The 11090-nt window shown below is 44.1% G+C and overlaps 1 protein-coding gene across 1 annotated transcript; it reads right to left on the bottom strand.

Annotated features, from left to right (window-relative positions):
• Window positions 1-552: 552 nt before the first annotated feature.
• LOC139536800 (post-GPI attachment to proteins factor 2-like) lies at window positions 553-7035 on the bottom strand. The gene is made up of 6 exons (XM_071337431.1): window positions 6682-7035; window positions 6169-6337; window positions 5462-5711; window positions 5136-5242; window positions 2422-2530; window positions 553-1261 (listed from the first exon to the last, which is right to left on the bottom strand). The coding sequence occupies exons 2-6, from the start codon at window positions 6334-6336 to the stop codon at window positions 1131-1133; spliced, it is 765 nt and encodes a 254-aa protein (XP_071193532.1). The 5' UTR covers window position 6337; window positions 6682-7035; the 3' UTR covers window positions 553-1130.
• Between the last annotated feature and the right edge of the window lie 4055 nt (window positions 7036-11090).

Raw genomic sequence — 11090 nt, 5'->3', positions numbered from 1 at the left:
CATCTTCTGAGGGCAGTGTTAGTAGTAGCAGGGGTTACCTTGGTAACACTGTTGGGATATTATCTTCTGAGGGCATTGATGTGAAACATATATACAGTGTTGAGTTACCTCAAGATGAGGTAAAGTTGGTTAAGGCCACCGCACGTGTATATTGAGTGGCTATGGAGGAAGGAGGAGATGGGGAACAAAGTGAAAAGGACATGGCTTGGGAACACCTCTTGGAGCCTTTGGTCGGGGAAGACTGGGTGAAAGCATGAGTTTTTTTTAGGGCCTTAATTTTTGTGGAACCCAGAAGAAAAGTATCCTGAAAGCATAGTCAGGCAAAGAGAGAGTGGGAATTGTCATGTTATCAAACTTTGGTTTTGTCTTTGCATATATAATTATGCACAGCTTAACACATTAATACTGTTATGTCTTGTGTTTCTTTTTGCTTTTCAAGTCTTGTGCTATCACTCTCTTAGGAACCAGAAGCTGAAATGGGGAAAGTCAAAAGTGTGATTATAGAACAGAGGCCATTAAGTCTTGGATTTGTAAACATAATAATCAACTGTGAATGGTAATCATGTTTTATTTTTTGGTCATGTTTCATTATCATTGTTTGTTTATTTATAAGTCATTTCCAAGTTTATATCATGTTGAACAGTATGGAGTTAATGTTCAAAGGGGGAACTGATGGGTTATAAACTTAAAATATGAAATATTCTTATTCATGTTACTGAGGGAGAGAGGGGAATGTAGAACGTTTACGTTCCGTCAGAACATGTTGTTAGACATCAGGTATCCTATGGAAAGGAGAAGGGTCACAGTCTGGTACAAGGACAGCCGTGAGTTGGGGAGGAGTGAGGAATTTGGGCAAGAGGTCAGGTCAGATGAAGTGAGGAAGAACAGATATCACTAATCTTCTGTATAGCAAAAGAGGTGTATTGGCTGTTCAGATGTGTAAGTAGAGGGCTCAGCATAAGAGAAAGGGTTATTTACCAGTACTTGTGTGAATATGTCTTTGTCTGTTCAGCTGTCTGACCCTTTGGGTGAATAAACTTGCTGTGTGCTTTTATAGTTGTCTGTCAGGTTCTAAAGAACAGGGTAAAAACTAACAAGAGTAGGGGTGTGCCCTCCGTCGCACTCAGTCTTCAATAGCGTTTGTCCTCTGCTGGAGTGGTGACCATCACTTCCTTGTTTCCAAAGTCCCAGAATGCCGTCATGTGGAAGGCCATGTTGGAGAGCACCACCAAGTACTCACATAGCGCAAACAGAGTGTAGACTGGAGGGAGAGGGAGAAAGAGAGGGAGGGAGTAAATGAGATGAGACATCAGTCAGTTATCAGTCACTTGTCTCAGTGAAGGAGAGAGATACACTATATATACAAAAGTATGTGGACACCCCTACATAGTGGATTTGGCTATTTCAGCCACACCCGTTGCTGACAGGTGTACAAAAATTGAGCATAGTCATGCAATCTCCATAGACAAACATTGGCAGTAGAATGGCCTTACTGAAGAGCTCAGTTACTTTCAATGTGGCACCGTCATAGGATGCCACCTTTCCAACAAGTCAGTTCATCAAATTTCTGCCCTGCTAGAGCTGCCCCAGTCAACTGAAAGTGCTGATATTGTGAAGTGGAAACATCTAGGAGCAACAACGGCTCAGCCGCGAAGTGGTAGGACATTCTGTCTTCGGTTGCAACACTCACTACCGAGTGAAACTGCCTCTGGAAGCAACGTCAGCACAAGAACTGTTCTGGGTTTCCATGGCTGAGCAGCCGCACACAAGGCTAAAATCACCATGCGCAACGCCAAGTGTTGGCTGGAGCCAGGCCTAATCGCCCAACATCAGTGCCCAACCTCACTAATACTCTCGTGGCTGAATGGAAGCAAGTCCCAACAACAATGTTCCAACATCTAGTGGAAAGCCTTCCCAGAAGAGTGGAGGCTGTTATAGCAGCAAAGGGGCGGACCAACTCTATATTAATGCCCATGATTTTGGAATGAGATGTTAGACGAGCGGGTGTCCACATCCTTTTAATAATGTAGTGTACATTCATACATATGATATACATAGCATGTTACAAAAGAGTAGAGAGAATGTGTACACTAGAAGAGACAGGAGCGAGAAACCAGCTGGGGTGGAGGTGAAAGGAGCAGAGGTCTCAAACTGTAGTATTGGTGTTATCATTACTGGTAAAGACGGGGTTGACAAAGATATGAGGGAAATGGAGAAACGAAGCCCTAAACACACAGACAACTTCTACTCAAACTTCCTCTACTACAGGGTGATGTATATTACAAAACATGACATTTTCAGGACCTGATTGACTGAGCAGAGAGGAAAGAAGGGCATAATAAAAAATAATGGGTGGGGATCTGTTCAAAAGTAGTACACTATATAGGGAACAGGGTTCCAATAAGGATGCCAAAAACTCACTTATGGGTTCGCAGTACTTGTTGTGGCGTCTGAAAAAGTAGGCGGCGACCAAACAAAAGCTGACATTGAAGAGAAAGAGACGCACCTTCCAACGAAACGACGTGATCTCCTGGGAGAGACAGAGAAAGAGAGCCACCGACAAACAGAAAGAGAGATTGAGACAGAGAGAGGAAGAAAGAGATGGAGACAAACAGAGCGGTTAAAATGTAACTAGAACAGGTGGTGTTGCAACAGTGAGTTCAGAGTGCCTCAGACTGGTGAGGGTAGTTGGGTTGGTCCCAGTGTGTGTAACCCACTTCCCCTGCTTTGAACAGACCAAGCCACACACTAACAATACATAAGCTGTGGACTCAACACATACAGTTGAAGTCGGAAGTTTACATACACTTAGGTTGGAGCCATTAGAACTCGTTTTTCAACCACTCCACAAATGTCTGGTTAACAAACTATAGTTTTGGCAAGTCGGTTAGGACATCTACTTTGTGCATGACACAAGTCATTTTTCCAACAATTGTTTACAGACAGATTATTTCACTTATAATTCATTGTATCACAATTCCAGTGGGTCAGAAGTTTACATGCACTAAGTTCACTGCCTTTAAACAACTTGGAAAATTCCAGAAAATGACATCATGGCTTTAGAAGCTTCTGATAGGCTAATTGACATAAGTTGAGTCAATTGGAGGTGTACCTGTAAATGTATTTCAAGGCCTACCTTCAAACTCAGTGCCTCTTTGGCATCATAGGAAAATCAAGAAATCAGCCAAGACCTCAGAAAAAAAATGTAGACCTCCACAAGTCTGGTTCGTCCTTGGGAGCAATTTCCAAATGCCTGGAGGTACCACATTCATCTGTACAAACAATAGTACGCAAGTTTAAACACCATGGGACCACGCAGTCATCATACCACACAGGAAGGAGACGCCTTCTGTCTCCTAGAGATGAACGTACTTGGGTGCGAAAAGTGCAAATCAATCCCAGAACAGCAAAGAACCTTGTGAAGATGCTGGAGGAAACAGGTACAAAAGTATCTATATCCACAGTAAAACGAGACCTATATCGACACAACTGAAAGGCCACTCAGCAAGGAAGAAGCCACTGCTCCAAAACCTCCATAAAAAGCCAGACTACAGTTTGCAACTGCACATGGGGATAAAGATCGTACTTTTTGGAGAAATTCTCTGCTCTGATGAAACAAAAATAGAACCGTTTGGCCATAATGACCATCATTATGTTTGGAGGAAAAAGGGGGAGGCTTGCAAGCCGAAGATCACCATCCCAACCTTGAAGCACGGGGGTGGCAGCATCATGTTGTGGGGGTGCTTTTCTGCAGGAGGGACTGGTGCACTTCACAAAATAGATGGCATCATGAGGTAAGAAAATGATGTGGATATATTGAAGCAACATCTCAAGACATCAGTCAGGAAGTTAAAGCTTGGTCGCAACTGGGTCTTCCAAATGGGCAATGACCCCAAGCATACTTCCAAAGTTGTGGCAAAAGGGCTTAAGGACAACAAAGTCAAGGTATTGGAGTGGCCATCACAAAGCCCTGACCTCAATCCTATAGAAAATGTGTGGGCAGAACTGAAAAAGCATGTGCGAGCAAGGCCTACAAACCTGACTCAGTTACACCAGCTCTGTCAGGAGGAATGGGCCAAAATTCACCCAACTTATTGTGGGAAGCTTGTGGATGGCTGCCCGAAACGTTTGACCCAAGTGAAACAATTTAAAGGCAATGCTACCAAATACAAATTGAGTGTATGTAAACTTCAGACCCACTGGGAATGTGATGAAAGAAAAGCTTAAATAAATCTCTACTATTATTCTGACATTTCACATTCTTAAAATAAAGTGGTGATCTGAACTGACCTAAGACAGGGAATTTTTACTAGGATTAAATGTCAGGAATTGTGAAAGACTGAGTTTAAATGTATTTGGCTGTGTATGTAAACTTCCGACTTCAACTGTACACCTCGGGTGACACCATCATAGTTCTGTGTGTGGTTATAAATTAATTTCCACACCTGTTTGCTGGTGTTGAAACTGTGGCTCAATGTGTGTTGAAAGGCTATCAGAGATTAGTGTGTGTCCATAATGAGCCAGGGCCATAATGAGCTCTCTGGTATTCAAAAAGCATCTCAAAGCAGCAATGCTAATCTAGGATCAGGTCTCTCTGTCCAATTATATTATGATCAAAAGGCATAACTGATCCTAGACTCTTTATTAATAGGGTCGCTGGTAACAGTAGCTCAACACTGTCATGAGGTGGTGAGAAAGGGTCCTGTTCTCTGGCATGGGTGCTGTAGCAGTAATGACCCAGCCTCTGGCACACGTCTACAGTAATGGCATAGGTTTGAGTCCGGCCTACTCCCCTTTCATACAACCTCTCTCATATATATATATATATATATATATCTATCTTACCCCACTGTCATCCTCTTTCACTATCTGTTCAATAAAATCTGAAAATCCCATATAACATTTTTAAAAGGGGTCCTGTTCCAAGTACAGGATGAACAGAATGAACAGTAGCTTTTTTAGTAGGATGTTGAGACATTTATGACGAGTCTTAAAAAGTGGGATAACACAACGAGGATTACACTAGTACTCAAGGACTGAAGAGGCATGGCAATACGAAGGCACACAGCACAAATCAGAAACATGCACGCAGGCACACGCACGGTAAGGTGAGGGAATGAGGGTGTGTACTCTACCTCGGGGTTGAGACTGAACCTCTTAATCACCTGCCACAGTCTGCAGGTAATGAGCATGTGCAGAAGAGAGCAGGCGGCGAACGTGATAAAACCGTTCTTGTGAACACCTGCCGAACACAAACCCAGCAGTGAATGTAACTCTAAAACACCAGCACATAACACACATCTGTCACTTACGCTAAAATGAAGTGGACATTAATGCAGGGTGTATGAATGCATGTGTACGATGCATTAGCCCACGTCCTAACTTGGAATGCAAAGCAGTGTGTGTGTGCATATGTGTGTGTATGTTTGATGCATGCTTGTGCACATCTACCGGTACTCACTGTAGGTCTCAGTAGAGGACACATAGGTGAGTAACAGCAGGCCTACGTTCTCAGCCAGAGCAGCTATGAGAGCCAGGACGCTAAGGGCCATGTCAGGGAAGCTCTTAGCAAACCGTCCGCGGTAGAAGCTGAAGTAGGCTGCAGCCACCAGGAAACGAGGGGCCGAGTGCAGGCCAATACAGAACCTCCATATATAGCGCTCTGGGACCAGACTGATAGATGCACTGATGGAGGGTAGGTAGTTGGGCACCTGGTGGAGAGGAGGTGCAGCATGAGGAGAGGTCAGTCAATGGAGTGTTATTTGTATATGTAGTGTAGCACGTTCTACAATGCTGTATTTATTTAGGCGATACACACATTGTCAGTATTACCAGTAGTGTAGCATGTGTAGTGTAGAACATTCTGCATATAGCTGAGCTAATACTGCATTTATCAAAGTGCAACATAGGCCCTTATTTAAAGGAAAATTCCACCCAAAAAGTATATTTTGGTATTTGTTTCATTAGTCCATTGTAATACATTTTGGGACAATAACAACATGTCAGCATCCAAGATATTTAACTTTCAAAATACAGCCGGTATGATGCATAACACAAACAAATAGGAAAACCTCCCTAGTCAAAAACCTTGAGAGGAAGTGTCAATGGACAGAGAGAGAGACAAGACAGACAGAAAGACACAGACCGAGAGTGAGGTGAACTACTCACCTGACAGTGGGTATAGGTAGACTCATCGAAATGGAACATCAGAGAAATGACGATGCAGGCTATTAGACCGGTTAGAGCCAGCAAGACAGTCCCAACGGCAAAGTCAGTGAAAGGAAGCCGGATCAGCGGCTTGTCCCGATCCAGACCTCCGTACAGTCCCTGCAGCATCCTGTCAACAAAACATCACCCAAACAAATGGAACAGCTAACGTTAGCCGAGCTCCTTCATTGATAACCGTTTGGCTACTTTATTTTTAACATGGATGCTTGGACAGTTGGCTAGTAGAGTAATAAAAGCTACATAACGTTATTTGCTGTATTTCAATAACCAACTAGCTACTATGGCCGACCATCGGCGCATGCGCGGAAAATTATGGCCAAACCAGTCAGCTAGCTGACGTTAGGTTAAAATGACAGAATATTCGCTAGTTAGCTGCTCTGGCATGCATTTTGAAATGAACCACAATAATAAATCAACCAAATATAACTAGTATGGAAACACACGGTAGCCTACCTGGCTTCCCTCCAAAGCTATCCCGACTGGGAGCTGGATTTCATAGCCTTCCACCCGGTCTCATCCACCAGACGACCATTATGGCTAACGTTAACAAGCGTTAGCTAGCTGGCTAAAGTCAAGAGGTAACAAGCTACCGGTTCTCAAAGAGGTCGTTCAAATTGAGATCTGTAGCTAGTTAGTGTAAAGTTATCAGTGGTGTGAGTATACTGTGCTGATAGTTTAGTAATCCGTTAGCTTGTTGAATCTAATGGTAAAACAGCTGTAGGCGAAAAATACTATGAGCTGCACCCGGAAGAAGGTCCGCCATGCACAGCCAAACTGGTATAATTTAAACCAGAGGGGAAAGGAAAGGCACAACTCGGAAAATCTGTCTCCCTCCAGCAGGCGGCGTTATTTCGTTGTTTCGCCCAACAAGCAAGGAGTTTATTTATGTAAATCAGTTCCCAAACTTTTATAGTCCCGTACCCCTTCAAACATTCAACCTCCAGCTGCGTACCTCCTCTAGCACCAGGGTCAGCGTACTCTCAAATTTAGTTTTTTGCCATCATTGAAGCCTGCCACACAAACACTATACAATACATTTATTAAACATGAGAATGAGTGTGAGTTTGTCAAAACCCGGCCCCTGGGAGGTGAAAAAGAGCTCCAGGGCACAAATAATAATCAATAATTTTGCTCTTGATTTAGCCATCTTACATATAAAACCTTATTTGTTCATCAAAAATTGTGAATAACTCACCACAGGTTAATGAGAAGGGTATGCTTGAAAGGATGCACATAACTCTGCAATGTTGGGTTGTATTGGAGAGATTTTTCCACACACAGTCTGTGCCTGTATTTAGTTTTCAAGCTAGTGAGGGCCGAGAATCCACTCTCACGTAGGTACGTGGTTGCAAAGGGCATCAGTGTCTTAACAGCGCGATTTGTCAAGGCAAGAAACTCTGGAGCTGTGCCAGGCCCACCACGTCTGTTGATTCATCCAGCTGTAACACAGAATTCCCTGGCTTGTATGCGAAGCAGTAATTGTTTCAAAACATCTCCTGCCATGTCACTGATGCATCGTGAAATAGTGTTGTTTGATGAAGGCATTGTTTGGCCTTTTCCCCCAGCATTGTCCCAGCCATATCCACGGCAGCAGGAATAATTAAGCCCTCCACAATAGTATGGGGCTTGCCTGTCCTAGCCACTCGGTAGCTCACCATATAGGACGCTTCTAGCCCCTTCTTATCAATGGTATCTGTTGCTTTTATACATCTCTTACTACTCGAAAGTCATCTCTTTTCTCGCTCAAAAAACTCCTGTGGCTAATTTTTCAAATTGTCATGTTTAGTTTCTAAATGTCTGCACAAGAGTTTATTTATTTGATTTATTTCACCTTTATTTATTTAACCAGGTAGGCCAGTTGAGAACAAGTTCTCATTTACAACTACGACCTGGCCAAGATAAAGCAAAGCAGTGCGACACAGAGTTACACATGGAATAAACAAGCGTACAGTCAATAACACAATAGAAAACAAAAATATGTCTATATACACTGTGTGTAAATGGGGTGAGGTAGTAGCAAAGTAATTACAATTCAGCAAATGAACACTGGAGTGATAGATGTGCAGATGATGATGTGCAAGTAGAAATACTGGTGTGCAAAAGAGCAGAAAAGTACAAATAAAAACAATATGGGGATGAGGTAGGTAGATTGGATGGGCTATTTACAGATGGGCTATGTACAGCTGCAGGGATCGGTTAGCTGCTCAGATAGCTGATGTTTAAAGTTAGTGAGGGAAATAAGTCTCCAACTTCAGCGATTTTTGCAATTCATTCCAGTCATTGGCAGCAGAGAACTGGAAAGAAAGGCAGCCAGAGGAGGTGTTGGCTTTGGGGATGACCAGTGAGATATACCTGCTGGAGCGCGTGTTACGGGTGGGTGTTGTTATCGTGACCAGTGAGCTGAGAAGACGAAGCTTTACATAGCAAAGACTTATAGACGACCTGGAGCCAGTGGTTCTGGCGACGAATATGTAGCGAGGGCCAGCCGACGAGAGCATACAGGTCGCAGTGGTGGGTAGTATACGGGGCTTTGGTGACAAAACGGATGGCACTGTGATAGACTGCTTCCAGTTTGCTTAGTAGAGTGTTTGAGGCTATTTTACAAATGACATCACCGAAGTCGAGGATCGGTAGGATAGTCAGTTTTATGAGGGTATGTTTTGCGGCGTGAGTGAAGGAGGCTTTGTTGCGAAATAGGAAGCCGATTCTAAATGGAATTTTGGATTGGAGATGTATTATGTGAGTCTGGAAGGAGAGTTTACAGTCTAGCCAGACACCTAGGTATTTGTAGTTGTCCACATATTCTAAGTCAGAACCGTCCAGAGTTGTGATGCGAGTCAGGCGGGAGGGTGCGGGCAGCAATCGGTTGAAGAGCATGCACTTAGTTTTACTAGCATTTAAAAGCAGTTGAAGGCCACAGAAGGAGTGTTGTATGGCATTGAAGCTCGTTTGGAGGTTTGTTTAACAGTCTCCAAAGGGCCAGATGTATACAGAATGGTGTCGTCTGCGTAGAGGTGGATCTGGGAGGAGCGACATCGTTGATATATACAGAGAAGAGTCGGCCCGAGAATTGAACCCTGTGGTACCCCCATAGAGACTGCCAGAGGTCCGGACAACAGGCCCTCCGGTTTGACACACTGAACTCTGAGAAGTAGTTGGTTAACCAGGCGAGGCATTTGAGTCATTTGAGAAACCAAGGCTGTTGAGTCTGCCGATAAGAATACTGTGAATGACAGTCGAAAGCCTTGGCCAGGTCGATGAAGACTGCTACACAGTACTGTCTTTTATCAATGGCAGTTATGATATCGTTTAGGACCTTGAGCGTGGCTGAGGTGCACCCGTGACCAGCTCGGACACTGGATTGCACAGCGGAGAAGGTACGGTGGGTTTCGAAAATAGTCAGTGATCTGTTTATTAACTTGGCTTTCGAAGACTTTAGAAAGGCAGTGCAGGATGGATATAGGTCTGTAACTGTTTGGGTCTAGTGTCACCCCCTTTGAAGAGGGGGATGACCGCATCAGCTTTCCAATCTTTAGTGATCTCGGACGATACGAAAGAGATGTTGAACAGACTAGTAATAGGGGTTGCAACAATGGCGGCGGATCATTTTAGAAAGAGAGGGTCCAGATTGTCTAGCCCAGCTGAATTGTACGGGTCCAGGTTTGGCATCACTTTCAGAACATCTGCTATCTGGATATGAGTGAAGGAGATGCTGGGGAGGCTTGGGCAAGTAGATGCGGGGGGTGTGGAGCTGTTGGCCAGGGTAGCCAGGAGGAAAGCATGGCCAGCCATAGAGAAATGCTTAATGAAATTCTCAATTATCGTGGATTTATCTGTGGTGCCAGTGTTACTTAGCCTCAGTGCAGTGGGCAGCTGGGAGGAGGTGCTCTTATTCTCCATGGACTTTACAGTGTCCCAAAACTTTTTGGAATTGGAGCTACAGGATGCAAATTTCCGTTTGAAAAAGCCAGCCTTAGCTTTCCTGACTGACTGTGTATTGGTTACTGACTTCTCTGAAAAGTTGCATATCGCGGGGACTATTTTATGCTAGTGCAGTCCGCCACAGGATGTTTTTGTGCTGCTCGAGGGCAGTCAGGTCTGGAGTGAACCAAGAGCTATATCTGGTCTTAGTTCTACATTTTTTGAACGGGGCATGCTTATTTACTTTTAAAGAATGACCAGGCATCCTCTACTGATGGGATGAGGTCAATATCCTTCCAGGAAACCCAGGCCAGTTCGATTTGAAAGGCCTGCTCGCAGAAGTTTTTTAGGGAGCGTTTGACAGTGAAGAGGGGTGGTCGTTTGACCTCGGACCCATAGCGGATGCAGGCAATGAGGCAGTGATCGCTGAGATCTTGATTGAAAACAGCAGAGGTGTATTTGGAGGGCAAGTTGGTCAGGATAATATCTATGAGCGTGCCCATGTTTATGGATTTAGGATTGTACCTGGTGGGTTCCTTGTTCATTTGTGTGAGATTGAGGGCATCTAGCTTAGATTGTAGGACTGCCGGGGTGTTAAGCATATCCCAGTTTAGGTCACCTAACAGAACGAACTCTGAAGATAGATGGGGGACGATCAATTCACATATGGTGTCCAGGGCACAGCTGGGAGCTGAGCGGGGTCTATAACAGGCGGCAACAGTGAGAGACTTATTTCTGGAGATATTTTTATTTTTTTATTTGAATCTCGAACTGTTTGGGCATAGACATGGAAAGTATGACAGAACTTTGCAGGCTATCGCTGCAGTAGATTGCAACTCCTTCCCCTTTGGCAGTTCTATCTTGATGGAAAATGTTATAGTTGGGGATGGAAATCTCAGATTTTTGGTGGCCTTCCTAAGCCAGGATTCAGACACGGCAAG

Source organism: Salvelinus alpinus, chromosome 13 (genome assembly GCF_045679555.1).
Source record: "Salvelinus alpinus chromosome 13, SLU_Salpinus.1, whole genome shotgun sequence".
In the NCBI taxonomy this organism is placed as follows: Eukaryota; Metazoa; Chordata; class Actinopteri; order Salmoniformes; family Salmonidae; genus Salvelinus; species Salvelinus alpinus.
Note: the sequence above shows the minus strand (reverse complement) of the source record. Positions and strands in the feature narration are given on the sequence as shown.